Source organism: Hippocampus zosterae, chromosome 5 (assembly GCF_025434085.1).
Source record: "Hippocampus zosterae strain Florida chromosome 5, ASM2543408v3, whole genome shotgun sequence".
In the NCBI taxonomy this organism is placed as follows: Eukaryota; Metazoa; Chordata; class Actinopteri; order Syngnathiformes; family Syngnathidae; genus Hippocampus; species Hippocampus zosterae.
The window spans coordinates 5,987,077-6,015,021 of record NC_067455.1 but is presented as its reverse complement, the minus strand read 5'-3'; the positions used below and the strand labels follow the sequence as shown (position 1 = coordinate 6,015,021).

The 27,945-nt window shown below is 48.1% G+C and overlaps 3 protein-coding genes across 4 annotated transcripts; 1 reads left to right on the top strand and 2 right to left on the bottom strand.

Annotated features, from left to right (window-relative positions):
- Positions 1–79: 79 nt before the first annotated feature.
- On the bottom strand, positions 80–5,801 carry LOC127600841 (tropomyosin alpha-4 chain-like). Its single transcript, XM_052065681.1, has 9 exons — positions 5,578–5,801; positions 4,954–5,097; positions 4,741–4,874; positions 4,549–4,666; positions 1,240–1,310; positions 990–1,065; positions 854–916; positions 582–651; positions 80–510 (listed from the first exon to the last, which is right to left on the bottom strand). Exons 2-9 carry the CDS (start codon positions 5,083–5,085, stop codon positions 428–430), a joined length of 747 nt encoding a protein of 248 aa, XP_051921641.1. The 5' UTR covers positions 5,086–5,097; positions 5,578–5,801; the 3' UTR covers positions 80–427.
- LOC127600813 (rho guanine nucleotide exchange factor 2-like) lies at positions 5,578–25,476 on the bottom strand. Its single transcript, XM_052065631.1, has 22 exons — positions 24,978–25,476; positions 21,324–21,471; positions 21,113–21,180; positions 20,669–20,732; positions 20,455–20,587; positions 20,263–20,366; positions 19,339–19,482; positions 18,988–19,238; positions 18,761–18,886; positions 17,526–17,643; positions 15,394–15,642; positions 15,242–15,318; positions 14,984–15,156; positions 14,300–14,367; positions 13,987–14,208; positions 13,833–13,910; positions 13,691–13,740; positions 12,930–12,971; positions 12,805–12,855; positions 12,448–12,729; positions 10,107–10,266; positions 5,578–6,559 (listed from the first exon to the last, which is right to left on the bottom strand). Exons 1-22 carry the CDS (start codon positions 25,032–25,034, stop codon positions 6,510–6,512), a joined length of 2,715 nt encoding a protein of 904 aa, XP_051921591.1. The 5' UTR covers positions 25,035–25,476; the 3' UTR covers positions 5,578–6,509.
- Positions 25,477–26,090: 614 nt separating this feature from the next.
- LOC127600840 (transmembrane protein 79-like) lies at positions 26,091–27,867 on the top strand. Of its 2 annotated transcripts, none has more exons than XM_052065679.1 (5): positions 26,091–26,302; positions 26,764–26,914; positions 26,993–27,187; positions 27,266–27,497; positions 27,568–27,867. In XM_052065679.1, exons 2-5 carry the CDS (start codon positions 26,782–26,784, stop codon positions 27,755–27,757), a joined length of 750 nt encoding a protein of 249 aa, XP_051921639.1. In that variant the 5' UTR covers positions 26,091–26,302; positions 26,764–26,781; the 3' UTR covers positions 27,758–27,867. The 2 variants fall into 2 exon arrangements, with proteins under 2 accessions (XP_051921639.1, XP_051921640.1); XM_052065680.1 differs by having other exon boundaries at positions 26,092–26,247.
- Positions 27,868–27,945: the final 78 nt, after the last annotated feature.

The window sequence follows — 27,945 nt, the reverse complement described above, 5'->3', positions numbered from 1 at the left end:
CTTGATTATCGAGGAAGACATTAAGGGGAGGTGCTCCCACCCACCACCACCACCACCACCAATAAAGACGGTAAACAAATTAACTTGGTGCTTTTATTTTAGAAAAAAAAGCTGTCATGATGACATCATCACAGCGTAAGACCACGTGACGCTTAATTGATCAGGTAGGCACATCTCTGTACTCCGATTGGCCCCTTGAATTTATGCCATAGCGATGGCACGCAACATCACGGTCGAAAACGAGTGATGGCTGCCGCAGAACACGGAGGTGTGTCTGACCTCAAATTGGCCCCATAGGTTTGGCAGAAAAATCTGATTGGCTGTTTCCCTTCCAAGCACATGCCCACAAAGTGAGCAAAAAAACAATAATAATTAAGCGCACATTGATTATTGATCCCACTAATGAAGGTGAAAGGATGAGGAATGTTCAGCAGGCATTGAGCTCCTCCATGGTCTGGTTGAGCGTGGCATGGAGTTCCACGTTGGCCGACTGGGCTGCCGCCAGCGAATCTGCAAACGCGCAAAAATGGGTCAGGGGTCACGTCATGACATGCCAGTCGGTCGATAGGGGCGCACCGCACCTTCAATCTCCTCCACGGTTCTCTCCAGCTTGGCCACTGTGCGCTCGGCAGCATCCGCTCTATTTTCCGCCTGCAGAGGAAGGAGATGTGCCATGAACAAGAAGCGACTCGAGCGACCCTCCCGCCGTTCCAGACTCCTTTTCTTGGAATTGATTTACGCATCTTATCACGTCATCAAGTCCCCTCATTTCATGGGGACGAGCGCTGGCCAGGCTGGGGGCGCTACATGACCGACGCTGACGTGGCCGGGTGAGCTAAGGAGCGCATCTTACCTCCATCAGTTTACTCCTGAGGCTGGTGATCTCCAGCTCGGCGCGCTCCTCCTGCACGGAGAACTACAAGACGCAATGGCATGAGACATGACACACTGATCCAGCAAACCATCAGGACCCACTTCCCACCTCTCACCTTCTCAGCCTGACACTCAAAACTCTTGGAACTGGCCGACAGACTCTTCAGCTCCTCCTCCAACATACGACTTTTGCTGTGGGGCCGAGGCCATACGGTCACAAACACGATGGGAATAAGTGCAGGTCAAAATGAGAAGATGCAGCCCGAGGTCAAAGTTGGTGAGGTGTCAGGTGAGCCTCATGACCTGACATCTCATCACTCACTGGCCCAAACTCCTCGGAGGTACGTGTGTGTGTGTGTGTGTTACCTCTCAGCGAGCTCAGCTCGGGCTTCGACACGTTCCAATTCCTGCTCCCCCATCACCAGTTTGCGGGCCACCTGTCAATCATAAATATGCTCAACTCATGTGATCAGCAAACTCGCCGTGCAACCTTTGTCAACAGAAATTTGAATTTGAAACAAGTTTGTTTGCCTTTAAAGGTACTGTGTAGAACAGCGGTCCCCAAACTACGGCCCGCGGGCCGGATACGGCCCGTCAGCACATTTGGCCCGGCCCTCTAACCCACCTGTTGTCCTCGGGTCAAAATGACCCGTCACTGTGTTAAAAACGCCCCCCCCCCAAAAAAAACCCTAACTGCAAACAGCGGTGTCTACAAGCCGACTGGAACCTACAAAAGGATGATAAGGAAGGAACACAAGAACTTTAAGAGATTGCTCATATGTGTCAGAGAGATTCTGCTCTGACAAATGAGCTGAACGTTCATCTGTTTTGTTATCTGAAAGATAATGTTCCATGGCTTTTTTTTTTCGATGAAGAACCCAGAGAGTTATTTAGTTATTATTTATTTCCTGTGAAGAACTCAGAGGGTTTACTTAGTTATTATTCATTTCATTAATAGTGTTATTATTCGTTTCCTGACTTTTTTTCTGTCAAGAACCTGGAAAGGGTTCTTTGGTTATGTGTGGCTTTCTGGAAAACAATTTTTTTTAAGCTCCCCTACGATCGTCACACTTTTTTTGTTACAAACTGACACTAGTCCCCCATCAGAGAAGGGAAAAGTTATGTGGCCCTCACAGTAAAAAGTTTGGGGACCCCTGGTGTAGAATTTAGTCCCATCTTGTGGTGAACTGATAGAATGCAAACACCTCACTGGTATTTATCATTTTGATTCGCAAAAACGTTTCGTGCATCAAATTCTAAATACCGGTATGACTACTATTACTGGTTTTTAGAGCATTATCATTAATATATTATGTATGGAAACACACACACCCACTTACACACTAATTTAATACGGGTGTGTTTAACCGCAATGTGGCCAATCAGGATATGGGATTGCCTTTCACTCTAATGGTGTGGGCGCAGACAATCTCACAGTCTTACGTGGAGACGGACGCATTTCCATCCATCCCGAATGAAAAGTCGGGGGCAGAGGTGGATTAATCACTGGTCTGGGCCAGTCTGTACTCATAGAAGCGCCTCCGACCACAAACGATGGCTACATGCTTGGCGCAGCGCGTGAATGTGGAGATCTGAAAGGCCCAGTCCAATTATTGTCACCCCCCCCCCCCTGGCATTTCGAAAAACCGCAATTGTTCTTGCAGAAGCAAACGCTCCACAACTGACAGTTGTGGTAATGGTTCAACGGACACAGAAGCAAGCTCCACCCAGTCCCCCAGACCTCAACGGCGTTGAAAAGCATTGCAGGGGACTACAGAGGAAAGGCGTCAGGTCGCTGGATTATTTGGAGTGATTGAAATGTATTCTGGCAATTTGTGAAACATTCGAGAAGAGGCGGGGGTGCTGCTCTGTTGTACAAAGTAGTCGCATCAGGACTGCTCAGAATTGATTTGATGGAAAACGATTTCCGTTTTGGCATTCGGATTGTAAAATGCACATGCGTGCAGGACGGCTGCCAAATATCTCTCGACTCCTCCCTCCATTGCCGCTGTGATGAACACGTGAGTCATCAATGTGCCGATGTCACTCCCTCAGACGGGAATGTTGAATTTGAATACTCCCGACAATGCCTTGAATGTTCGAGCCACAAATACCAAGGTTTCCCTTTCTTACTTGTTTTGTAATCTAGTTTTTTTTTGGTCATTTATTTGGATAATAGGCAGCCCGGTAGTCCAGTGGTTAGCACGTCGGCTTCACAGTGCAGAGGTACCGGGTTCGATTCCAGCTCCGGCCTCCCTGTGTGGAGTTTGCATGTTCTCCCCGGGTCTGCGTGGGTTTTCTCCGGGTGCTCCGGTTTCCTCCCACATTCCAAAAACATGCGTGGCAGGCTGATTGAACACTCTAAAATTGTCCCTAGGTGTGAGTGTGAGTGCGAATGGTTGTTCGTCTCTGTGTGCCCTGCGATTGGCTGGCAACCGATTCAGGGTGTCCCCCGCCTACTGCCCGAAGACAACTTGGATAGGCTCCAGCACCCCCCGCGACCCTAGTGAGGATCAAGCGGCTCGGAAGATGAATGAATGAATGAATGAATATTTGGATAATACAATACCTGTGTGACGCAGGCACCGCGGCTGACGAGTGTGTGTCCTGTTTAAGTCTCGCGTTAACACCAAGCACTACAGCTACAAGCAGCTAACCGGCTAACTGCTGTTAGCAGAAGAGTCCGAAATTTCAGGCCCGTACTAGCAAAAATACTTGACACGATGATGCCTTTCACAGCAGCACTGCCGGACGCCCGAGGATCGAAAAAGGAAGCACATTGTGATTGACGTCTGATACCATTTCTGAGTTTGGGACAGCACTGTCTGGAAGCTAGCACGCACAGATTTACTGTGACATCGCATAAGCGACATATTTGGTGGCAGTCTTGAGCCCACATACACACGGTGTGCTTTGGCTAACGTTCACGTAGCCCTAACATTGAGCTAGCCCAAATGTTACGAAGCGGAGGAAAGGAAATGACAGGATTCTCTCCATAGAGGATGACGTTATAGCATAGATATATGTACATATGTACTGTATATTTATATATATCTGCAATACACATTGTTATATCGCACAGGTCTAACTGAATGCCATCAATGGATGACTGTCACGTGTCATGCAAGGAATCTATTGTGAGATATTAAGCCCACCACGATTAAAATAACCTGATCATTGGCGATTAAAAAAAATAATAATAATCGAACGTGAGTTCTGATAAGTTTCTCATCAAGCGGTAGTCAGCCAACCAACCAGTGGCCGAAAGGCACACGGTGAAAGCTTCTTTAAGTGCCAGCGAGCACACCCAACCAAGTCATGGCCGGAGAAGGGAAGTGCAGCAAAAAACTGGAGTGAGTGCCTCGAAAAGGGTAAACAGCTGTTGTCTGGACTTGTTTAGCATTCTGTCAAGTTCAACAAGGTAAGAGCACATTTATTCAGTCAGCCATTGGAACAAAACTTTCATTATTGGTTAAATGTGATTCTTTTGATTATTATCATTTAAAAAACTAGTATTTTATTCATTTTGCATTGAAACCGTTTACATATTGTTTGTTGAAAAGTACTAATCATTTTTATTTAAAACTTGAGATTATAGTGTTGGTCAAATTTATTGCGATTATTATTTTGGCCATAAGTGTGCAGCTGTGGTGCGTGTGTGCGTTGTGTACATACTTCCTCATATTTGCGGTCAGCCTCCTCAGCAATGATTTGAGCTTGCTTCAGCTCAACGGTCAGAAGTTCCATCTTTTCCTCATCCTTCATGGCTCGTGTCTCAATCACACGAATCCCTCTGAAAACGTTATCATCATCGTCGTCGTCATCATCATCATTATCATCAGCAGCATCACTTACATGCAGGCTTACCTCTCACTCTCATCAGCCACCTTCTCCAGCTTGTCCAGCTTTCCAATGGCGGAAGTGAGCTGCTCATGTGTCTGGTCCAGGTTGTCCTCTGTCATTTGAAGACGACGAGTGAGCGATGCCACTTCCGCCTCTGCCTGCGGAACATATGACGGCCAATTAGCTCAATGCGACAGTCAAGGTCACACGGTTCCATGAGTGTGTGCGTGCATTAACCTCATCACGAGCCCTTTTCTCCTCTTCCAGTTGTCTTTGCAGCACCTCTGCACGTTCTTCAGCTTCTTCCGCTTGTGCTTGAAGAACTTTGATCTTCTTCTTAACGGCCTCAATGCTGCTCACGCCGCTCATGTTCGTTTTGTTCTAGGAAGTAGTAGGAAGTTTCTTTAAGGGTCATACAGGTGTCGGAGGGGGAGGAGCATCTCGGTCAATGACAGCGAGAAAGGTACACGACGAGAAGTTCATCAATTTCACAATAAGGCGCACGAATCAAAGAGGCGGCTTATTGAAGGAGAATCACAAATATTCGCGCTGAAACCAAGGTGCCGCGGAGCAGGTTCGGGCGGGTCCAGGCGTGTCGCTTACGCTCAGTCTTGTGACGTCACAACACGAACGTGTCATGGCGCGTTCACTGTGCTCAATAATCTCTCATTTGTAGTAGAAAGAGGCAAACTTTGCAACAAACGGTGTCCGCCAATAAAGTTTAGCTCTGTGGCATCACGTTAGTTCGCCCGTGAAACTAAAAGAGGACCACCGCTCTCACGGCCGCATTAGCCTGTTAGCCAGTTAGCATCCAACAAGTGTGTAAGAGTATGTGTGTGTGAGAGACACGACATTAGTTACCTGGACGAGTCCTCAAACGTTAGCAAGTAGCAGGCTAACTAGCCAATAGCAGCTACCAGGGGGATTGTGAATGACGAAGAACGACAGCTTCTTGTCGCCCCTTCCTATTGAGTCTCCAGCGAGAACGTCAGCAGTTCGATCGTTTCTCAGTTTTGGCGTAGATTCTGGCCGTGGTGTTGCTTTTGGTTCGGCTCGGCTCGGCTTCCGTATTGAACCAACTCCCAGCTTGATCTCCGCCTTTTTCCGCGTTGTTGCGAGCAGGAAGTGACGTAGTGGACAACTCTCGCCAACTTTTTGAAATAATTTTAAAATCATATAACGGCCTAGTATATTCCTTTATTGTCATAGTTTGTATTTCATAAACACTGCCTAATGTATTCATGAATAAGGGGGCATGCAACAGTATTGGCTAGCTTAGTTGATTTCGAAAGAGCACAAATAATGTATGTTCTTTAGACGTTTGTATAAAAAAAAACAACAACAACAAAAAGTTCTCCTGAGAACAAAAACAAGTTTGACATGAACTAAGCAAGAGCAGCCAAGAGGTCCCTTGACACACAGGAAATGAAGTGCCTCAAAATGTCACAAATATCTGACCTTCATTTTGAAGAAGACACCTACTAGCTACCATGCTAACAGCTTCCCTCTTTGTTTTTTTTTCATCAGCCACTGTAAAATGGATGGAGTGTTTCAGTCTCTTCAAAAAACACGAAGAAAAATAAATAAATAGTCATGATGATGACGATGGCCAAAGGCATTGTGGGTAGTGTAGTCAAGTCTTTTAGTGACCTTTGCACACATCGCTAGCCCCACCCACTCCTATGATTCTTGTTTCAAGTTAGACAGCATTATTGGGAAAAGTCTTTATGGAGCAGGAAATGCGTCTTTACGTGCTGACTCTCTCCTTTTCACGGTGACCTCATGGTGAAACATTAACTGGGTTCAGCTCCACACTCGCTCTCCTCTGGGATGTCCTGCAGGTCTGAAAGGTCAGAGGTCATTGTTAGCCATAAACAACAACATCCAGCAAACAATCACTCAGCCAGATGATATGAAAAAATTAAAGTATCATTCATCCACCCATTTTCGGATCCGCTTTATCCTCACAAGGGACACTGAGGGTGCTGGATCCTATCCCAGCTGTCATCATGCAGTAAGCGGGGACACCCTGAACCGGTTGCCAGCCAATTACAGGGCAGCCAATATTAAATGATAAAATAAAAAATGTTGGAGAATATCGGTGCATTTATTTTCATATGAGCAGGATAAATAGTAGTGGATGACTGGTTAGCACGCCGGATAATCGGTTAGCACGCCCGCCTCACAGTGCAGAAGTCCAGGGTTTGAATCCAACCTTCCTGTGCGGAATTTGCATATTCTCTCTGTGCCTATGTAGGTTTTCTCCGGGTACTCCGGTTTCCTCCCACATTCCAAAAACATGAATTGGGATTGATGAACACTAACTCAGCGGACTCCAACCTTTTACAGTGCCCTCCATAATTATTGGCACCCCTGGTTGAGATGTGTTTTTTAGCTTCCAATTATTTTATTTTTTTTCTAAATAATATGGGACCTTAATGGAAAAAAAGAGAAAAATCCAACCTTCAATACAAGTGCATTTATTCAGTGGGGAAAAAATCCCACATAAAGAAATAATTATTTGACATCAAATCACCTGTTCCACAATTATTGGCACCCTTAACAATTCCCAGGAAATAAACATAATTGAAGCATTTCTGTCATTTCTACAGTAGTTTACAAAGTTTACCAGAGTATGTAGGAACATTTAATTAGTAATTCATCACTTCCTGTCTCCCTGGGGTATAAATATGACGTGACACCGAGGCCATTTCTCTTATCCACTCTTAAACATGGGAAAGACAAAGGAACACAGCATACAAGTGAGGCAGATGTGCGTCGACCTTCACAGGTCAGGCAGAGGCTACAAGAAGATTGCCACTCAACTGCAGCTGCCCATATCCACTGTGAGAGGAATAATTAAGAAGTTCAAAACAACTGGAACAGTGGTAAACAAGCCTGGACGAGGAGCCAAGTTTATTTTGCCACCACGCACAGTGAGGAGGATGGTAAGAGAAATCAAAAGATCTCCAAAGCTCACTGTTACAGAATTACAACAAATGGTAGCATCCTGGGGTCACAAAGTCTCCAAATCAACCATCAGGCGCTGTCTACACGCCAACAAGCTGTTTGGGAGGCATGCACGGAGAAAACCTTTCCTCACTCACAATCATAAACGCAAGCGTCTGGAGTTCGCCAAGCGGTATTGGGGCTTCAACTGGGACCGTGTGCTTTGGTCAGATGAGACCAAGATTGAGCTTTTTGGCAACAAACACTCTAAGTGGGTCTGGCGTACCACGAAAGATGCGCATGCTGAAAAGCACCTCATACCCACTGTGAAGTATGGGGGTGGGTCAGTGATGCTGTGGGGCTGTTTCGCTTCCAAAGGCCCTGGGAACCTTGTTAGGGTGCATGGCATCATGAATGCTTTGAAATACCAGGACATTTTAAATCAAAATCTGTTGCCCTCTGCCCGAAAGCTGAAGCTGGGTCGTCACTGGGTCTTTCAGCAAGACAATGACCCTAAACATATGGCCAAATCTACACAGAAATGGTTCACCAGACACAAAATCAAGCTCCTCCCATGGCCATCTCAGTCCCCTGACCTCAACCCCATTGAGAACCTGTGGGGTGAGCTGAAGAGGAGAGTACAGAGGAGAGGACCCAGGTCTCTGGATGATTTAGAGAGATTCTGCAAAGAGGAATGGCTGAAGATCCCTCTTTCTGTCTTTTCCCATCTTGTGAAACATTATAGGAGAAGATTAGGTGCTGTTTTGTTGGCAAAAGGGGGTTGTACAAAATATTAACACCAGGGGTGCTAATAATTGTGACACACATTATTTGATGTCAAATAATTATTTCTTTATGTGGGATTTTTTCCCCACTGAATAAATGCACTTGTATTGAAGGTTGGATTTTTCTCTTTTTTTCCATTAAGGTCCCATATTATTTAGAAAAAAAATAAAATAATTGGAAGCTAAAAAACACATCTCAACCAGGGGTGCCAATACTTATGGAGGGCACTGTATGTGTCACGGACCAGTTGAGACAAGTACATGCTGTTTGCAGACAACCAGCAACCATTTTTTTTTTCATTGCTTTTAAATTGGCAGTTTTAAAGCACTAGTACTGACAACAAAGATGATTATAAAATAATTAAACATTTTATTAAAATTGATTTTTTTTCAAATCATTCAAATTTACAGTTTGAAAAAAACTGTGTTATTCGACTGTAGAACTAATGTAAAATAAAATAAAAGTGAACTACTAAGAAATGGATCAATTAGGAATCCTCAAAACTCCTTACAATGTAAACATATTCATCTTAAAATTCTGATCCTACATGTCGCGTTAGCATCATTGCTACGTTCAAATGTTCATCTTCCGAGCCGCTTGATCCTCACTAGGGTCGCGGGGGGTGCTGGATCCTATCCCAGCTGTCTCCGGGCAGTAGGCGGGGGACACCCTGAATCGGTTGCCAGCCAATCACAGGGCACACAGAGACGAACAACCATTCGCACTCACACTCACACCTAGGGACAATTTAGAGTGTTCAATCAGCCTGCCATGCATATTTTTGGAATGTGGGAGGAAACCGGAGCACCCGGAGAAAACCCACGCAGGCCCGGGGAGAACATGCAAACTCCACACAGGGAGGCCGGAGCTGGATTCGAACCCGGTACCTCTGCACTGTGAAGCCGACGTGCTAACCACTGGACTACCGGGCTGCCCACGTTCAAATGTGACTGATGAAAAAATGGCTTTTATCCGGTGGCTGTCGGCTAGTTATTAGCAACCAAACCGCTCATGTTTATCGGGGCAGGCTGCGGAAACCGTTTGCATTTTCATGCTTTCCACGTGATCGCTTGCTACTTGTTCAAATGAGTCAACAGGCATCAGCATGACTTAGATTTGTTCTTGATTTTACTGTTTGGTGCTTTCTACCGCCTTTTATTATCGATTTGTCTTACTGTTTATTGTGCATGTTAAATTGCTCCATGTACAGCACTTTGTATGCAGCGATGGCTGTTTGAAAGTGCTCTATAAATACTCTTGACTTGACAACAGCTTCTTCCTCCACATGGCTCTGGAGATACGGCAAGGGGGAAACATCTTCTGTTGTCGAAATAGCTTCATTCATTTGGAGGGCCGGCCGGTATTGGTCCGTGGACCCATGGTTGGGGACCCCTGCCCCAAATTGTCCCTAGGTGTGATTGGCTTGCAACCAGTTCAGGGTGTACCCCACTTACTGACCAAAGACAAGTGGGAGTCAATCCCAGGACTAGAAATCCACGGTACACATGTACATGACGAAAATCGGATAAAAATTGTGCATTTTCATCTTGTACAACCAGAGACCCCTTGACGGCAAGGCATGCATTCTAACCACCGGTCCACCGTGTTTCCTCGATACTGTATGTGCCCTTTGCACTTTGTACTGGGCTACTGACCTCTTGGGCTGTCGGAGCGAGGAGAAATCTTCACAACTTGTTGGTCTTCCTCCTCCTCGTTGGCTTCCTGAACGCCGTCTAATTGGTCTAGCGGATCGTGAGTGGCCAATGGAGCGAGGGGGTGGAGATCCAGCTCTCTACTTCCCCGCCTCTTCCTCGACTGGTCAAAGTGCAAAGCAGAAAGAAGTTACGTAAGCAAGGGTGCAGGAAATCTGAAGGTAAACGTCGAGAGGCCACTTCATTAGGAACACACGCGCATACCTTTGGATCAGAATCAAATTGTGATGGCGCACCACGAAGTTTGCTCGGACACAATATGTATATTTTTTTTTTCCTTGAGGATATCTCCTGATTTGTATGAGCCGTGCAACAGTTGCGTAAGACAAATGTACTACATTAGCTTATCCATCCTCAGGGTGACTTCTCCCGACGCAGGAGGAAAAATGATGATCTTTTCAAAATATGCAAAGTTTACAAGTCAACAGGTTCGGGTTAGTATTCATAGCACAAGAATAAATCGCACAATGAAAGCACCCCGGCTATATTATGCGTCTCAACGGTTCTGCTGTTCAATTTGTCATTTGCTACTGTCTTGGCTCACTGCTCACCGTGCATACCACAACTTGCACTCTCCATTCCAGCTTTGTTCTTTCATCTCTTTGTTTTCAAAGCAGCGCCTGATTTTAGGGTGTCGTGTCAAGTATTATGTATTACACCGTTTGCTGTCTATGTACAGTATGTGTACAGTATTTGATTTGAGTTTACTCTGCTGTCTGCAACCAGGTCGGCCTTGCATGACAATCTGTTTACAATTGTCTCACCTGGACCATGAAGGACAAAAGACATCACGCAACCTAGCGCTCGGATGTATTGTCTGAGCCCGGATTTTCTCACGCTAACGTCAATAACATGACTGAGAGCCACTGAACTGGACAAACGGCAACAGATTTCAGCACACCTGGCCATCAACCCTGACTCGCATACCGACTAACTGGAAGAGAGGAAACAGCAGCCCGTGTGTTCTTATCGGGAAGCGATTTTTTGTCAAGGCAGAACCGGATTGCCCCAGCCGCTGCAGCCATGTCATCATGCCAAAGAAATGAGGAAACAGGCGAGAGTTACAAGTTGAGACTTTGGCTATGACTGCGCTCGTGCATTTCAATGACTGTCACCGACTACAAGCTTTGGCCACAGATGCATATCTGATCCTAAATAGTTAGTTAGGAGTCTCAAGCCAGTGGTTAGCACGTCGGCTTCACAGTGCAGAGGTACCGGGTTTGATTCCGGCTCCGGCCTCCCTGTGTGGAGTTTGCATGTTCTCCCCGGGCCTGCGTGGGTTTTCTCCGGGTGCTCCGGTTTCCTCCCACATTCTAAAAACATGCGTGGCAGGCTGATTGAACACTCTAAATTGTCCCTAGGTGTGAGTGTGAGTGCGAATGGTTGTTCGTTTCTGTGTGCCCTGCGATTGGCTGGCAACCGATTCAGGGTGTCCACCGCCTCCTGCCCAAAGACGGCTGGGATAGGCTCCAGCACCCCCCGCGACCCTAGTGAGGATCAAGCGGCTCGGAAGATGAATGAATGAATGAGTCTCAAGCCATATATACTGTATACGGGTATACAGTTTGGGAACGGCTGGATGCGGCTCGGTATATTTTTGTTGCAAAAGTTCATGTTTTTGCGCTTGTGTCTTGCAGCATTTTTCACAGCCCCGCTTTGTTCAGCGGAGAGATCGGTGCTGTTGAACGGTCTGCGGCTGGATGGATGTAAGGCTTGAGAAGCCGACGATGAGAAGAAAGGAGCTAGCGCGGAGCGCCGATGCGGTTTTGGAACTGGGAGTCGCGGCTTGGAGTTTGAAGCGGATTACGCGGGACGGGAGAAGTATACTAATCTCTTTTCGTCAATGGACGCTACAGCTTCGTGTTTGCTTTCAAAACTTAGCTTGTAGCTGACATGTGCACATTTTCAGCATGACGTCTCTGATCCACTGGTGAAAGGACACTTTGATCCTCTCCTCTTTTATCTATAACTGCTTCAGACAACAAAATGTATGCAGAATGTGTCTGTGTCCTATGTGTTGTGTTATTTTTGTTATTTTGACTTCAAAATGGCGCTGCCAGAGTGGCTGCCTTTCCAGCAGCTCCTATATTTTGTTGTTCTACTTCTTCCTTTCATAACTTTGCTGCTGTGAATTGGGAATTTCTCCATTGCGAGACTAATAAAGGTTTTCTTATCTTATGTTTGATATGGCGTTACATCTGCCTCATTGCAATTCAAACGGCGCTCCTTCATGAAATGCGGGCGGCTGAGCGGCGTCACTCAAAGACCGGGTCCAGTTCCCTACCGAGTCTCCCTTGATGACGTCGCTCAGGTCTCCGTTGCTCCTCCTCCTGCCGGCAAGCTGCACCTCCTGTCTGCCAGGCTCCTCCTCTCGAGCCCGCAGCCGCTTCACTTCGTCCTGCAGGAGCTCCACTTGCCGTTTCAGCAGCCCCACCTCGCCGTTGCCGCCGTCCAAACCCGTGTCCCGCGACACGGAGCGGCTGAGGCGGGGTCCGGAGGTGGGACCGGGGGCGGGGCCGCTTTTGGCAAACACCTCCACCACCGAGTCCTGGCGAATGACGGCGGCCTGAGGGGGGCGGAGTCAACGAGTCAACAGAAAGGAAGCTCGGGCCAATCAATGACGATGACGACGACCACTGACCTGAAGAGCGTGAAGCTGCGCACTCACGCTGATCAGGAGCTTACACACTTCCTGCGGAGGGAATAATTCAGTTAGCGAGAGGGCGCCAGCAAATGCTCAATACACACGGGCGTCGGCAGGGTCACCTCCTTCAACGTGGCCTCCTGAACCTGGTTTCCATTCGTGTCCTGCAGGACGAACGAGATAGCGACTAAGATATTTTCCTGAGCCAATGTTTCAAAGGCTCCATACTAGTGCCGAACCGTTTCTGGAAACGAGTGAATTGCAAATTTTTTTCCGGCAGAAAATGTGATTTTTGATTCAACTCTTCATAGTTCATTCATTCATTCATTCATTCATTCATTCATTCATTCATTCATTCTTCCGAGCCGCTTGATCCTCACTAGGGTCGCGGGGGGTGCTGGCGCCTATCCCAGCTGTCTCCGGGCAGTAGGCGGGGGACACCCTGAATCAGTTGCCAGCCAATCACAGGGCACACAGAGACGAACAACCATCCACGCTCACATTCACACCTAGGGACAATTTAGAGCGTTCAATCAGCCTGCCATGCATGTTTTTGGAATGTGGGAGGAAACCGGAGCACCCGGAGAAAACCCACGCAGGCCCGGGGAGAACATGCAAACTCCACACAGGGAGGCCGGAGCCGGGATCGAACCCGCGACCTCTGCACTGTGAAGCCGACGTGCTAACCACTGGACTATCGGGCCACTAATCTCTTCATAGTTTTTCTCCCGAAATCAAACTTCAGGGCAATATTCACGATGTACAGTAAATTTTACAAATATGCCAGAAAATGAGATGAAAGCATGAAAATATGACTTCCGACCTTTAAAGCGCCTTGATTCATTCATTCATCTGACGCCTGCTTGACGGCGGCTCCACGTACCTTGGAAGAGTTGAGCTCGGGAGACACGTTGAGTGTCACGGGTTCGCCGTCTGATGCAAACACAACAAGAGGAGGATGATGATGATGATGATGAAGTATTTTCAATCTTATACTCCAATGATTGACGACGGCGGCCCCTCACTGCTCATCTCGTGGTTGCAGTTGGTGACCGATGCTTTGCTGATGCTGCATCCTGCCAGCAGATGGCTCAGTTTGTCCACTGAGTACCAAAAAGAACATGGTAAGTCCTTCCGCCCTTTCCGCCGCGACATCGACACGCGGACCTTCGTCTGCACCTTCACGGATGGCACCGCTGAGTAGCGGTCCGGCGGGAGGGGCGTGAGCGGAGTCTGCTCGGAACAACTTCCGGCTATCGGATGATCTGGAAGGCGTGCCGCCAACTTCTGGAGCTCCTTCCCCGACGCCGCTTTTTCCCGTCGCCTCGGCCAACTCCGAAAATAAAGTCACACGCTCCTGGAGCAGCTCCAAAACCTCACGATCCTTCTGCAAGATGTCCGCTGACCAAGGGGAGCGCGACGACAACCAAACGATTAAGAAAAGAACAGCGATGAACAAAATGAAGTAGTGGGGGGGGGGGGGGGGCGCTACCTTTAAGTCGTCGCAGTAAAGCTTTGTCTTCTGTTTCAATTAAAGGGAATTCTTCTCTGGACGGACAACTGCACACACACACACACACACACATACTCATTTTTTTTCTTCTACAGGGGTGTCAAACTCATTTTTTGTCACGGGCCACTTCGGAGTTACGGCTTCCCTCGGAAAATCTCGCAAAATCTCAACGTTATTTATTACCCATCACAATTGGACATTTCGGTGCAGATTTCAGCAAGAATCATGATAGTTGACACACATGATTTGCTCCCGCGGGCCACATAAAATGACGTAGGGGGCCGGATTTGGCCCCCGGGCCTTGACTTTGACAACATGCCCTATGTGTCGTAGGGCAGTATATATATGCTAAACTGTTGTTGGCCATTATGTCGCAGTCGTCCTTTGCCATTTCGCGGTTCACTTTTCACATGTCTCAAAGAATTGCCATTCTTTAAAATCGTACCTATTCCAGTTTTAAAATCGTACCTACTCCAGTTTTATCACAGATTTTTGCTATATTCAAAGCCCCGCATACTACAGTAGGCAACGTGAGGATGGACAGTGGTAAATAAAACGTTCTCTATGGATACACCCCAAAATGCACATCGGTGCATTTAGTGGCGGCGGTAGCCGTGTAGCGGTGCTAGCCGAACGAGGCGGCGTTCGCGCATCGGCGCTAACCTGAGCGAGGCCTGCTGTATGACGTTCATCCAAGTGCGTCGGTCGTCTTTGGAAGAGGCGTGCAGCTCGTACATCTCCGGGGGAGTGGAGTCACTGATCAGGTACATCCCTCGCTCCTGATTGGCTATATCTCTGACAATGAGCTTGTTCAGGGACACCACCGGAGACTTGTCCTGTCACACGCAAATACCGACACGCACATTGTAGCCTCCGCAAGCCAGTGTCCAAATCTCTTTGGGGTCGTCAGCGAGAACTTACAAAGGACGCAAAGGTGAACTTCTGGTCCTTTTCCTGGAGGAAGACCAAGATGTCTGACATCAGCAGGACGTGGACGTCTGGAAATACAAACGAGGCAGGTCACGTGATTGTGTTAGCTCCACCCACACGGTTAGCAGTCTCCGGTATCGTACCTTTCATCCTGGAGCCTTGGACCTTCCAAAGGAGCATTCCTTCATGGAGGAGCTTTCTTCGCAGAAGCTCGCCTCCTCGGAACACTCCGCCGCCACGCACCTCCGCTTGAGACCGGGGAACCAGCCGAGCTTGGACTTCCTGCAGCCTCCTGGTCCGCTCCAGCTCCAGAACTTCCTTATTCACCGAGACGATCAGCTCCTTGAGGAGGACCAAGGCACGTTCCAGAGCTCGCACCTCCTCCTCATTGCCTGGTGGGAGGTCACATGGTCGTGAGCCTATGACTTTGCTTCCCTGGCCCACATTCCGCCTACGGCAAAATTTTCCATTTTCCTTCCCTTCCTCACATTGCCCAATGGCCCCCCGTGCCTGTTCCTGCTCCGAAAAAAGAAATTCATTCTTTCTGCGATGTCCATTATGTTCAGAGATCCAACTCGGCTTTTTGTTTGAACACGTCGGTACTCCAAAGGAGTTGGAAAGTTTCATTTCATCCCGGTGACAACAAATCGTTCCCCGCTGGCGCCGTTCAGCTCGAGCGAGGCGTTCCCGTTGGCCAACGCTGTCGCGAAAATTGAGCCGTAGGAACATTTTTCCTGACACGGTGCAGTTTGTTTGCCGTGACTCGTATTTTGTTACTCTTTGTGTTTCGTGATTTAAAACGCTCACTTATCAGCACCATACAGCAAGCTTCACCTTTTGAAACAAATTATTGAAGTAAATGGACTTTGCCTCGGTATTCAAATTTTTGGACGCATGGCGGTCAACAAATTTTGAGTCGAGCATCTCAAAGATGAAGCGGTGGCCGTCGATACGCATACGCACATGCGGGCACGCTGAAATTATCGAGAGGTCTTTCAATCGGATTATTATTATTTTTTGATCGCTTCACAGACACATGCTAACTGTGTCAGTTAGCATGCTAACTGTGTCAGTTAGCATGCTAGCTTGCATGATGTCGTTATCTCTCGCCGAGCCACCGGAAGTTCGCACGCTGCTGGGCCCCAAAAGGAGCAAATGATCATTTCGACAAAAATAGACGAAGGTGGAAGTTCACAGACTCTTAACATGATTATTTTAAATGGATAGCACGCTACTAAGAGGCTCGCCATTATGTTTCGCTCGACACAGATTTGTACCTATGAGAAAATGCCTCCCACAAGCCCAATGACGGAGCTCTTTACAAGTGTTGCATCTTCTCTGGCAACACAACCCCAAACAAAAACGGTTCTCGTCACGGTGACTCAAGGTTCCTCTGCCTTTTATATACAAACAGTGTGAAAAGGTCAACGGGTCATATTTCTGTGCACACAGACACAATAATGATGTTGATCAATTCAACACAAGTCCATCTTCCAGTATCCATTCATTCATTCATCTTGCGAGCCGCTTGATCCTCACTAGGGTCGCGGGGGGTGCTGGATCCTATCCCAGCTGTCTTCGGGCAGTAGGCGGGGGACACCCTGAATAGGTTGCCAGCCAATCGCAGGGCACAAAGAAACGAACAACCATTCGCACTCACACTCACACCTAGGGACAATTTAGAGTGTTCAATCAGCCTGCCACGCATGTTTTTGGAATGTGGGAGGAAACCGGAGCACCCGGAGAAAACCCACGCAGGCCCGGGGAGAACATGCAAACTCCACATAGGGAGGCCGGAGCTGGAATCGAACCCGGTACCTCTGCACTGTGAAGCCGACGTGCTAACCACTGGATACCCGGCCGCCCCATAGGGTGTGCGTTCACCCGGAGAAAACCCACGCAGGCCCGGGGAGAACATGCAAACTCCACACAGGGAGCCCGGAGCTGGAATCGAACCCGGTACCTCTGCACCGTGAAGCCGATGTGCTAACCACTGGACTACCAGGCTGCCTCCAGTATCCAGTCTTTGCAACAAAAAAAAAAAAAGAATGGGTGTGTGAATGGGTGTGTGAAGCGTTTCTTGGGGTCAATCAAGACTAAAGATTGAATGTGACTGTGAACGCTTGTCTCATTGTGCCCCGCGCTGGCCGGCGACCACTTCGGGGTGCGGCCCGCCTCTCGCCCCACCCAAAGTAATCGGGACGGGCTCCCCCTCACCCGGTGTGACTACAGCATTCGTGATCCCGAATGGATGGATGGACGGACGGTGGCGTACCTTTGGTGTTGTCCAGGATCCTCTGAATGAGAACGGGATACTTGGTAATCCTCTGGGTGACCAGCAGGATGCACTCTGGGACACCGTGACGACGCAACAGAGGGCCGCGGCAGGCGCGCTGGCAAACACAGGGGCACCATTCTTAACGGACAACGTTCAATCATCGCCATTGGAGCGCAGACAACAATGGAGATGCCTGTCCTTCCACAGAAGTATGCTAACGGCTAAAGCTAACTCATCAAGGCCTATCTGTCCGCAAAGACTGAATGGAGGCAACTGGACTTTTATTCTTTGTACAAAACCTGAATCCGTAAGCCTTTGTAAATTCTCAATTTTTCACGTGCAGGTGCCGCGTGCCCCTATTTAGGGCTCAGGTGGGTGTGTCGCCCAGAGTGTTTGCCCGCCTGTTGACATAACAGCTCATGAGTGACCACTCTTCATGTGGAAGGTGACAAACTTTGTGTAAGAGAACAATGGGGGTGAGGGATTCGCTTCAAAACATAAAACTCAATAACCCTTACATTCATTCATTCATCTTCCGAGCCGCTCGATCCTCATTAGGGTCGCGGGGGGTGCTGGAGCCTATCCCAGCTGTCTTTGGGCAGTAGGCGGGGGACACCCTGAATCGGTTGCCAGCCAATCGCAGGGCACACATAGACGAACAACCATCCGCGCTCACACTCACACCTAGGGACAATTTAGAGTGTTCAATCAGCCTGCCACGCATGTTTTTGGAATGTGGGAGGAAACCGGAGCACCCGGAGAAAACCCACGCAGGCCCGGGGAGAACATGCAAACTCCACACAGGAAGGCCGGAGCTGGAATCGAACCCGGTACCTCTGCACTGTGAAGCCGACGTGCTAACCACTGGACTACCGGGCCGCCCATAACCCTTACATCTGTTACCCCCCCCCCCCCAAAAAAAGAAGAGTCTCATTGCCTCAGTTCAACTTTTGCAGATGACCAAATCCTGGATGAGTGGCATTCTAGAGGCCAGACTGGTCTGTGTTAGCCGGAGAAATAGAGGCTCAGGGTCTACCCCCAACGACTAGATTGGGACTTAGTCCAGCCTTAGGTCCTCGTCTGTGTCTAGCCTTTTGTACTACGAAATACCCAGTTCCTCCTGACGCCGCGTCATCAGTTGGTGAATGTGAACTCAATGCAAAGTGCTTTGAGTGCATTCATAGGAGGAGCTAAGCGCTAAGTCGAAGAATTTTCTGTACGTGCTTACTTACCCTGATGAAGTGCTGCAGCCTTCGGTCGCGAGTTAGAACGTCTTTGTAGAGTTTCACAGCTTTCGGGTGACGACTGCAAAATTCCGAATAAACTTTCTTCATGTCGTCTGCGCACTGACCAGAAAACTAGACAAGACACACACACACACACACACACACACACGCCGTTGACTCATTCCATTGGCGGCTTTCCCGTTTCCGACATCCCCGGCGTGTGGCGTTCTCACCTGTGCGAGGAGCAGCTCTCCGATATTCGGCACGATAAAGTTGGCGTCGCTGCCCTCGGCGGTGCCCTGCTTCCTCCGGGCCACGAGCTGGGCCAAGAAAGCGGTGTGCAGTTCCAGCAGCTGGTCCAGACACGGAAAGATGGTATGGACCACGCCGGCCTCCAGCATCACCTCTTCCAGCATACCACGCCGATACACACCCTCCATGATGCGTAGCGTGCGGACGTGGTTGAATTCCGTCTGAATTAACTCTGTGCGCCGAGCAAATGAAGGCACTTGTCAAAACGACGACAACGCTCAAACGTATTTGTCGGCTGTCGATGAAACTGTTCCTGTCAGATGCGGCATTACCGTAGATGACGTCTTGCTGTTTAATCAGGTCTTTGTGGAGCGTCTGCAGGAATTTGGGCTCCACCACCAGACTCCAGCTGTCGGCTTGAACGCTACGGCCCTCCACCTGCAGCTCCTCCAGCAGGGGGCTCCACCACCAGTCTCCTATAGGAAATGCCAGCTTTCATTATAACCCTCGTAGTCCACCGCTTGCGATAAATGCAAAATTATGTCTTTGAATCAAAGGCAAAGGCATTCGGAAAAACACGAGAGAGCTGAAACGTATGGGGGGGGGGTGTTCTAAAATGGCCTAAATTTCATGACATCACCGGCTGATAATTCTCAGGCATTGCAGCAATAATAAAAAAGGTTTTGATTCCGTAATCTTCACAATTTACATCTTTTGCACCATAGAGACCCATTATAATTCATATTTTTGAATGCATCGTAAACCTAATGTGTAAACATGCATTTCACGCGATTTTTACGTCAATCGCTTTGTTTTCGCTTGGACAGACGTATGCATGCCACATTGTTGGGTTGAGGTCATTCCAATTTTGCAACTTTAGGTGGCGCCAGAGGATCGCAAATGAGTTTGCCTTTTTGCAGGAGGCTTCAAACCAATGCATTTTACATGAACACATCCGATCGGGATTGTTAGTAGGGCTTGGTTGGGGCCTCCAGACACAATTTTTTTTTCCTTTTGCAAAAAATAAAGAACAAAAAATCCCAAAGAACTAATAAAAACTATATATGTATGGATAGCACAGATGCCTCTGAACATTTTGGGTGTTTGAAAAAAAAAAAAAAGAATGTTTGTATAACACAAAATAGATCATTTCAAAAATTGTAAAATGCGTAACTTAGGGTTTTTTTTTCATTTGAAGGACCCAAGGGTTAATCTCAACCCTGACGGACGACATGCAGTCACGGAAATATACGCACCATCATCAGTGAGCGACTCCATGGACAAAGTCCTGCTCCGAAAATTCAGAGACTCGGTGGACTGAGACAGAATCCGCCTGAGGCCGACCGAGTCCTCGCTCCCACTGGACGCACAGACAGACGGCTTTCTTGTAACAAGGAGCTACAAGGTGAAATGGATGGAGAAGCGGGCAGCTAGCGCTTCCCACTCACCCGGCGATATTATTGGTGGAGACGCTCTTGGCGAGCGAGAGGCCCGAGCGGACCCTTCGGGAACCAAGCAGAGACTGGCGGAGGCTGTCTGATGGGTAGATGGCCGAACTGGGACGCTCCTTCAGCACTGGGGCTGAAAAGAGACATGAGAAACTCTTCACAACGCGACTACAACATACACGCGACGTCCAACGGCGGAATCGGGTCTACTCACTTTTTGCCCGCAGAGCAACGTTCTGAAGGGCCGAACTGTTCCTCGCCATCGCCAGCTTCTGTTGCTGTTAACCAGACAGGCAAGCGGACACGTGAGCGAGAAGGAGGACAAGCAGAAGCAGGCCACATTGTAGTTACAGTTTCCCTTGCAGGGCCGTTGTGAATTTTGGGAAACCATATCAATGTTTAATCCCCTTTACATATCGCACAACAAACTGATCAATACCTAGTTTTACAATCAGAATTCAAGAATAACGACTGTTATTGTGGATTACATATGGCAATTTTAAATTTTGTTTCAGACTTTAGCAAGCATGATGGAACTTGACGTGCTTGATTTGCTTTCGCGGGCCAAATAAAATGTTGTGGCGGGCCAGATTTGGCCCCCGGGGCCTTGGGTTTGACACCGGTAATGTACTGACTTGGAATCACATGTGTCCGTTACCTTCTGCTTCATCTTGGCACAGCTCGCCAAACTGTCTCGGCAACGGTTGTGAATGGTCACGTTGCAACCTGACAGACGCGCACGGCAGACACACGGACTAATTAGAGACAGATCGTTTACAATCATTCAATAAATGTCAGTGTCTGGACTATATTAATTGCTGGGACTGTTTTCGTGCGCGTGTATGTGTGTGTGTGTGTGTGTGTTTTACCAGGGCAACTGAGTGCTTCCTTGGCGGTGATGCTTCGGTTGCATGCCGAGCACAAAGTAGTGGAGGAGACTGTGAGAGATGTGAACAGGTGGCCTTTGTTGGAGCGAGCCTCCTTCTCGCGCTCTTTGACTCGCTCCTTCTCCTTGTTCTAACAACATACACACACACACACACACGTACGCACACACACACACATACAAGGTGACCTTATGGAAATAAAAAAGTTGAGGAGAGGCAGCTCGTGTTAGGTATGCATTGTAGATAATGAAGGCAACTTCTTTTTTTCCGACTTAACTGCTCGACACACACAGCACAGGGAGTGTGTGTGCTTGTGTTTACATGCCTTCACACAACAGAAAAATGTCAACAAGCTGATTGGTGACATCTGATTACAACCTTGCCATTATTCATTCATCTTCCGAGCCGCTTGGTCCTCACTAGGGTCGCGGGGGGTGCTGGAGCCTATCCCAGCTGTCTTCGGGCAGTAGGCGGGGGACACCCTGAATCGGTTGCCAGCCAATCGCAGGGCACACAGAAACGAACAACCATTCGCACTCACACTCACACCTCGGGACAATTTAGAGTGTTCAATCAGCCTGCCACGCATGTTTTTGGAATGTGGGAGGAAACCGGAGCACCCGGAGAAAACCCACGCAGGCCCGGGGAGAACATGCAAACTCCACGCAGGGAGGCCGGAGCTGGAATCAAACCCGGTACCTCTGCACTGTGAAGCCGACGTGCTAACCACTGGACTACCGGGCCGCCCAACCTTGCCATTAGATGTCAACAAATAAAAGTCACCAAAAAAAAACAAGGATTGTCTCATTCAAATGTTTTTTTTTCCCCTCTGCAAAGCATCAAGAGTTCCGAAATCAGCTGACAGGACTCTCGAGACCCTCGCCCTGTGTGTGTGCGTGTGTATGTGTCATGAGACTCCAGTCACACTGGCTGACCACCAGCACAACACACGCCCACATGGCACCTCACAGGAACTGAGGAAGATGTAAGAGTGACGGCGCAGGAAGCGCCAACAGCGCCGGACTTTCACTCTGGCCAATCATTGACCATATCATAGAGGGTTGATCTGGTACAGGCATATTATAGCGATATAAAGACCCAAGACTATGAAGATATTTGAAAACAAATATATATATATACAAATATATATATAAAAATATAGGGGCGGCCCGGTAGTCCAGTGGTTAGCACGTCTGCTTCACAGTGCAGAGGTACCGGGTTCGATTCCAGCTCCGGCCTCCCTGTGTGGAGTTTGCATGTTCTCCCCGGGCCTGCGTGGGTTTTCTCCGGGTGTTCCGGTTTCCTCCCACATTCCAAAAACATGCATGGCAGGCTGATTGAACACTCTAAATTGTCCCTTGGTGTGAGTGTGAGCGTGGATGGTTGTTCGGCTCTCTGTGCCCTGCGATTGGCTGGCAACCGATTCAGGATGTCCCCCGCCTACTGCCCGGAGACAGCTGGGATAGGCTCCAGCATCCCCCGCGACCCTCGTGAGGATCAAGCGGTACCGAAGATGAAAAATATACATGGGGCGTGCCAAGTAAGTGATATTAATGTTGGGATAATGTGCTCCCACTCTCTGGTTTTCATCAGGACACAAGCAGGTGAGTTATTAAGTTATTTTACAGATTGAATATGTTATATAAAAAAATAAAAGCATGTATCAAGCAACAGGCCGACTCTGGCTTCATTCTTCAAATGTTAGAATACTATAATAATTAATGTCTTATTGTGTAGAATAAAATTTGGCTCACAATAGAAAAAAAGACGGCCAGGTTCGTGCCCTGTCTTGTCAGGTGTTATCTGGATAACCGTGAAAGCTGATCCCGTGTCTCCAGCTGACGTCACCCAAGGCGACGCATGAAGAGATAAAAAAAGAATCGGGCCTAAAATTGAGCCTTGGGGCACACACAATCAATTTCTTGTGTCCCGGAGGAGCCCATACCTACAAAAAAACCTCACTCTGTGAAATTGGAGCTCAACAAATTAAAAACAGTACCAGAGAGGCAGACCAGGCTTTGAAGCTGTTCAATAAAATGTGGTGATCTACTGTATTCACAGAGGTGAGATCCAGTAGAACCAAGACTTTTACACTAATAGTGCCATGCCAAAAAAACATGTTTTTGTCATGGGGCTAATAAAAAATTATCTTATCTTAATGTGGGAGGAAGCCAGAGAGAAGCTATGCAAACATGAAGGGAAAATGAAAACACCACGCAGGTTAAACATTAAACTCATGTTGCAGACACACACACACACACACAGATAGGGAGAGAGAGAGAGAGAGAGAGAGAGAGAGAGAGAGAGAGAGAGAGAGAGAGAGAGCGAGAATGATTCTCCCTCCATATGAGCTAAGTGGGTGACCATAATTTCCCCAAAGCCGTACAGAAGTGGGTCTCCATTGCCTCACTGAGCACAGTGACCACCCACCAAAGCTGCATTTGGTGTGGCCAGCCGGTACCCATCATCCACTTGTGGAGTCTCACAGGACAGAAAGGCCCAACAGGACTTCTCCTTCATCTCAACAGCATCCCTCTCCACTAGTGCCCAGCAACGGGTTCCGGGATTGCCAATATGAGAGGCGGCAAACACCTTATGGCTCTGACTCAATTGTGGATGCTCGGAACACGGCAAGTTCGGTCTTGAATTCTGACTGAGGTGGAAACTATTTCTTCCAGCAGAGGTTCACACCATACTTTGGGTCTTCTAGGTCAAGCCCTATTCACCTGACCAGGAAGAGTTGAGCATCATGTTGCATTGCAAATTTACATTTGGCTGATGTTGGTTATGTCAACAAGAAATAATTTACACACTGTGTAATTGTTTTGGGCGGGTTTACATTAACATCACATGTGTTATGTCTTTCATGAACTGCTATCAAACAATTGAATCCATCCTAACTATTTGTAGCAGTGTTAATATCAATACATTAACACTTCTTATACAGCCAAATACCACTTAAGACCATTACAAATTTACAAGTTTTCATATGAAAATACTCGATGAAGTTCTGTTAACGATTTCTCGTGGAACATTTTCACTTCCTGTTTGTTCACGCGCACGCGCGCACCGGGCCTCCCCTCCCCCCGCCCGTTTCCTCTGCAGGACAAAGCAGCCACGCTGCGAGTAACGGACACGCACACACGCTCATAGGCAAGGAAGAAGCGCAAATACAATTCGCGCGGCGACAAACGTAACACACGCCACCGCACCCGCATGACAGTACCGGGTGAAAAAAGGCCATGTTTTGTGTTTGTTTTTTGTTTTGTTTTTTCCGAACCTAAACGGGAGAAAATGCTTCAATTTCCGCCAAGTTGCTTAACGCGCGCGCGCGCACACACTCGTAGGCAAACTCTTGCCACTGTGGCAAACGCAAAGCGATCGAGCGACCAGTCTCCCGATCACAGATCAATATCGTCTTTTCACAACTAAGGTTGAAGAATAAGGAACAATAAAGAAGCGGGCTGGCCAGGTCCACGAGGGGGAAGGGTGAAAAGGAGAGGGTAAAAAGCGGAACCGAAAAAGAGGCTTAAAGTGATATCTATAGATGTAACTAAAGCATTGGACCGGTGATAATCGATAATCAATAATCAATTACGCCTTTCGTTCGTTCTTTTTGCTTTCAAGCGGGCTCACCTTTGCGTTCATTTCTTTCATCTTGTCCTTGTTCCTTCCCTCCAAGAGCCGGGACATCCCGCCCGAGTGTCCACGTGGAAGTACCCGTCAGTCAATCAATAAATCAACCAGTCAATCGATCGATCTCCGGCAGAGGTTCGGATCCCGGTCCACGAGCAGTCTGCAATCTGGGTGCAGGGGCGGGGCTTGACCAGGAGTGACAGACGGCATCGAGGCTACCGTCCAATCAGAGCTGAAGCCGCTCAAAGAGCCTTCGACCAATCCCCGAGGCGGGCCTGTGTAAAGCCCCACCTACTTCACTCCGGTGGCGTTCGCTTTGTACGCCGGGACGTGACGGAGGGCTGGGCGGGCTCAAATGGGCGGAGTCCATCGCTATGACAACGTGTCAGATAGTCACGTGGCACTCGATAGCCATTCGGAAACATGCCGGAGATCACGTGACTGGCTCCACATTCTTCTGATGACGTGGAACCCGCCACCTAGCCCCGCCTAACCGGTGTACGCCGCTGACATGAAAGGAAAAAACGTACACAAATAAAATGAAGAGTGACGTCATTAATAGTCTATACATTTCTTATCCAATGCAAGCATATAGTCGAGTTCGGGGGGTCAACAACCTTTTTGAAACAGAGACACAAAGGGCAGTTCGATATGCACTTCTGAAATAAGTTGGCTCAAATTACTTGCAATTATGTTACAACTGTGTTATTATTTTATTGTATGTATTCATTCATTGTGTGAATAATTTCTCACATCCAATTAGGAAACATCATATGAATAGGCAAGACAGTATTTTTTCTTATATTAAAAAAACAACCCGTGCCAGTGTTCGTATTTACACATAAGCACTTCTACATCCTTCTAAGAACATCTCCATGTCCCGGGAAAACAGTCAGGGCCGCGGGGTGCTTATGTGGTCGCCGTGGGAGACCTTGTACCCGCGGTTAAGAGTATCAAGTTGAAACTATAGCCTCGTACATCTATTTCGTGTGTCATCTTCAAACTAGCTTCAACCAGGTCGTATAACACACCCGCTTAAGAGTACATACATAAGAGACAAATAAAACAAGTATTATCTTGGCATCGTTTGGAAAAAGCTACCACTTCCGCTCTCATTTTTTTCCTTAAAGGAGGAGTCGGCGCGTTTGACGTCGCTCACCTGTAGCACAAACACACGCACACCTGGTTTGCTGCTTGAACTGCGTTTTCGTTTTCAACGCGAGCGCGGCCAATACGTCCAGACCAAATAAACGACGGAAACTCTTGAGTGGTCAGTTGAACTCCTCGAAATTCGTTGAAATGTTTGACTTCTTGCTATCTTTTCGGCAAGTTAGCCAGTTAGCATCGAGTACTCGATGAGTCTTCACACCTGATACGTAACTTGGCAAACATTGTACACAGTCGTCCTGACGAGTATAATTCGTTCCCCCCGACTCTAACTTGAAAGGTTGAATTTTAGTCAGGCTATAGTTGAGGACGTCATATCTGCCAGGTTCTTTTGAGTGACATCATTCATGAAACGTTCGCTAGCTAAAGCAAATTGCTAACTCGACTAGCCAAAGTGACCAGTTAAGTTGACCCTTCAATGTGCTTTATTAACCAAGCTGTAGCCAATTTTTCTTGAAGACTCTCATTCAGTTGTCCTTTAATGGCTTTATTCACATTGGCTTATAAAAGTAACATGTTTGCTGTTTTGGAAAATTCCTACATCAGAATGACTGACTACTCGAATTTGACGAACAAATGTGCAAACCTAAAGTGTGTAATTGTCGTGCTCTTCGCCAAGCATGCCTGACCGACACCCATGGACGAGTACATGGGGGCCCAGAACCATGGCGTGGGGGCCGAGCCACAAGCATTGTGGGAAAGGGACAAGATGAACCTTGCGGGAGGTCTCAAGCTACACGGCCACTGGGATGACAGCTCGCCCGCTGCATGTAAATCTTGGGAAAACTTCCTACCCTGGCCAGGTGTGTGACATTGGGCACAAGTATTTTTAATTATTTTTGTCTCAGGCGGAAATAGCTGTCCCAGTCGAGATTTCTTGAAGGTGGGTGTGTCCTTGATGACCTCAGCAATCTTCTTCCCCTTCCTGGTGTGGGGGGGTTTCGTGTTCCTGCCCTTTGATGCCCCCCTGCTGGATGGCGTACCCCTCAAGATGATCTATGCACTACGGTGCTCCGTCTTTGCTTCCACACCCATCGTCCTGGGTGATGACAACATTCCCCCCAACCCACCCATTCGTTCTTCTGACCGTCTTACTTAGCTGTTTTGTATGTGCTGGTCAGGTTGGCTGGCAGTGGGTGTGGCGCGTTTCAGGTTTGGCGTCGTTAGGCCACTCTTGGACGAGATGGAAGTGACGGCGGATCTGGAGGAAATCAACGTTCACAGGAACTACACGCGGGAGTCTGTCAGCCTCTTCCTGATGTACCTCCTGCAGCTGGTTGTCATGGCGATCTATCTGAGCCAGGAGCAGCTGAAGCTTGTGCCTCTGTTCGCCATTATCTTCGCCTTGGGACGGTGCGGCCGATAAACGTTTGGCTTTGGGCTCCGGTGCAAGTGCCATAAAGCAAACTTGTTCTCTCGGCAGGTTGATTTACTGGGTGGCCGCCGCGTTCGGCAGCAGCATTCGGGCTTTTGGACTGGGCATGTCCTTGCTACCCTGTCTGGTGATGATGATGGCCAACTTGGTGTTCATCTTCACGGCCGAGTCGCCGTCCATGTGGAGTTCGCCTCAGCGTCCCGTCGTGGCCATCAGCCAACAGAGGTTCTGGGGATGAAAAGCAAGAGCTGCAGACAAATTGCTTGTTGCCGCATCAGCTTGGCATGGCACATTTTCAAATGTTTGCTTTGTCCTTTCGTAATAAAAGCCAATTATTCTGATGATGAAGACGACTTCCTCTTTACCACTGTTCACGTCTCTTAAAAGCATCCCATCTGACTGCACCAAAACATCAGGTCTCATTTG

Bases quoted from the DNA above. Each gene is read 5' to 3' on its own strand.
- LOC127600840 (XM_052065679.1), top strand. From the start codon at position 26,782: ATGGACGAGTACATGGGGGCCCAGAACCATGGCGTGGGGGCCGAGCCA. The intron at 27,188-27,265 runs GTGATGACAACA...TGTGCTGGTCAG, and splicing joins TTCCACACCCATCGTCCTGG to GTTGGCTGGCAGTGGGTGTG. The intron at 27,498-27,567 runs GTGCGGCCGATA...TTCTCTCGGCAG, and splicing joins ATTATCTTCGCCTTGGGACG to GTTGATTTACTGGGTGGCCG.
- LOC127600841 (XM_052065681.1), bottom strand. From the start codon at position 5,085: ATGAGCGGCGTGAGCAGCATTGAGGCCGTTAAGAAGAAGATCAAAGTT. The intron at 1,311-4,548 runs GTATGTACACAA...TATGATTGACAG, and splicing joins CTGACCGCAAATATGAGGAA to GTGGCCCGCAAACTGGTGAT. The intron at 917-989 runs GTGAGAGGTGGG...TGCGTCTTGTAG, and splicing joins TTGAGTGTCAGGCTGAGAAG to TTCTCCGTGCAGGAGGAGCG.
- LOC127600813 (XM_052065631.1), bottom strand. From the start codon at position 25,034: ATGTCCCGGCTCTTGGAGGGAAGGAACAAGGACAAGATGAAAGAAATG. The intron at 21,472-24,977 runs GTGAGCCCGCTT...GTATGTTGTTAG, and splicing joins TGAAAGAAATGAACGCAAAG to AACAAGGAGAAGGAGCGAGT. The intron at 15,643-17,525 runs GTACGCCACCGT...ACCTCCCACCAG, and splicing joins GATCCTGGACAACACCAAAG to GCAATGAGGAGGAGGTGCGA.